Here is a 2,285-nt window from a genome sequence, read left to right as displayed (position 1 = left end):
TGACGCTATGAGGCCTCGCGCATGCGAGCTACGAGCCCCCGGCGGCGCCAGCCGCACTGGGAAGCCCGCCTTGGCTCGGACGTCACGGTGGGCGGGCAGGCGATGCTGGGCGGGAAGGGATCTGCGGCTGCGCGAGCGGAGGGGGTGGGATCGTGCTGTGAGGGGAATGGGCGGGAAAGCGTGCGTACGTACGTGAGCAGGAGCGCGCGCGGGCGGCTGTATGGTAGCGCAGTGACCTGCAGGGAGGTTCCGGTCTCGAAGCGGCAGTGCTGGCAGATATATACCCTCAAGAAACTGTGACTGTCTCGAGGGAGACAGTTGTAAAACGTTGTCATGTCGTTGCATTTCATTTAATTTTTCTCTGGTGTTTGACGTGGATAGGCTTCTCGAAATCATGATTAGTCCCAGAAGAGCACAGGCTGCTCCTCCCTCGGCTGCTACTCACAGCCCGGCAGCTGAGCGACCTGTTTCTGACTGGAAATGAGAAGCACGCTCTCCTGCAACAGAAGATGGAACACCCACTTTTTTTAACTCTTCAGCTATAAAGCGTTGAAAGGCATTGCCTTGCAATGATAGGACACCCAAAGCAATAAAGAATTTTATCCTAGTGTTAGACTGCAAATTTAAACTTCATGACTTAGCAATGTGAACTATAATTACTAGCGTATGATCCATTTTGCCTGCCGTGCTGTAAGTCACTAACTTCCCTTCAAACCTTTTAGTGCAGTTTCTGGTGTTGCTTTGAATATCAATGCAGACCTTGGCTCCTGCTGGAGCTCCTATTCCAGAGATGCTTCTACAATCACTGCTTGACCCGAGAGGTATATCCACATGTTGTCTTTGTCACAGTTTACAAATTGATTTTGTTTCCTGCTAACAGGGCAGTCAGTAAGTTAAGATACCATTCAGCTCTGTGACTGTATCCTTTTGTACCATTCCTCAGAGGTACCTTCACACCCTTACTGAAGGGCTGCCTTTTACCTTGCACGCGTGTCTGCCTCAGCGAGATGCTGCGTTTGTTCATGGCTGACCCAAATCAAGATATAGGGAATGTCACGTAGGAGTGTTTTAAAGATAATTACTCTGCTGATTATCTAGTGATATTGGCTAATCTCTTAGATAGTAATCTAACACTGCTGATGAACACTTTGGAAGCATTCTGTTGCCCTTCCTGAATGAAACTATCAGGAGAAGGTGTTTCGTACATCCTCTGAACCGAACACTGACTTTTGCATGATGATAACACCTGGATCTCACACAATAATTTATAAGAATTTGTCAATATTTGACAGGAGCTCAAAACCTGTGGTAAGGGACTTTTAGCCATTGATTTTACTTATTCCAAGTTAAAGTATTAAATAGTATTACCGCTTATGTTTCAAGAAAGAGAAGATTGTTAACTTATACATTTCTTACTCTGAGAAGTTTGTGAAGTACATTGAGCATTATGCAAACAAAGTTAGAGATTGATTTTTTATTCCCTGGAAACTTTTTATATTCTTAAAAACTGCCAAAGTCCATTAACTTGGCTTTGTGGGCTTCTATTTATAAATGCACACCTACTAGTCAAAAGAGTGGAATTCACAAGGGTTTTATAAAGGTAGTACTGTGCTGAGAAAAATGTATGGGCTACATATTCTAAAACATATTCCATATTCTTCCTAGTGCCTGAAGGTGATCAACAAACATGCTAAAAAACACCAACAAAACAAGCACTAAAAATCTAGTTTGTCCAAGAAAAGGAAAGGGGAGGGAAGGAGCAACCAGTTCAGCAAGGCAGTGTTTTTTCAACAAAGAATATCTTATGCAATGCTTAAGATTCAATTGCTATCAAATAAGCAAAATGTAGAGCAGAGTGCAGTGACTCCTGTAGATTTTCTCTCCATTTTGCTACGAAGTGGGAAACGAACAGGACATAAGCTGCACTTGGATGTAACATCTACCATTGAATAACACTGGTGTTATTTCAGGCCAGAGTCATTTAAAAATCCATCCGTTCTAGATTACGGATGCTCCAACCGGCATTATGCAGACCACACGAACACTGCCTAACTACAACAAGGGAAAAATCGGAGCAGATGGACATGAGTGCGAAGCCAGGAACTGGGAATGCATCGCTCTCTGCAAAGCATCTGCTCCGTTCTTTGAAAGAGTTTACGAACAACTTCGTTCCGCTATAATATGAACGTGAGGGCTTAGAGAACTGCTACGGGGCAGCGCGGAGCCAAGCACTGCCCAGCTGCCTCCTTTCCAGCGGCAGCCGCGTGGTCCGACGGCTGGCGGCC

The 2,285-nt window shown here is 45.1% G+C and overlaps 1 protein-coding gene across 1 annotated transcript in view; it reads right to left on the bottom strand.

Annotated features, from left to right (window-relative positions):
- STX2 (syntaxin 2) overlaps positions 1–335 on the bottom strand; it is a 15,468-nt gene extending 15,133 nt beyond the window's left edge. Inside the window, exon 1 of the mRNA XM_031555895.1 lies at positions 22–335. Within this exon, the coding sequence (XP_031411755.1) occupies positions 22–335 (314 nt within the window). The remainder of the gene's footprint in view (positions 1–21) is intronic.
- Between the last annotated feature and the right edge of the window lie 1,950 nt (positions 336–2,285).

Source organism: Meleagris gallopavo, chromosome 17, assembly GCF_000146605.3.
Source record: "Meleagris gallopavo isolate NT-WF06-2002-E0010 breed Aviagen turkey brand Nicholas breeding stock chromosome 17, Turkey_5.1, whole genome shotgun sequence".
Taxonomy (NCBI): domain Eukaryota; kingdom Metazoa; phylum Chordata; class Aves; order Galliformes; family Phasianidae; genus Meleagris; species Meleagris gallopavo.
The sequence above is the reverse complement of the archived record's forward strand: the minus strand, read 5'-3'. Positions and strand labels throughout refer to the sequence as shown.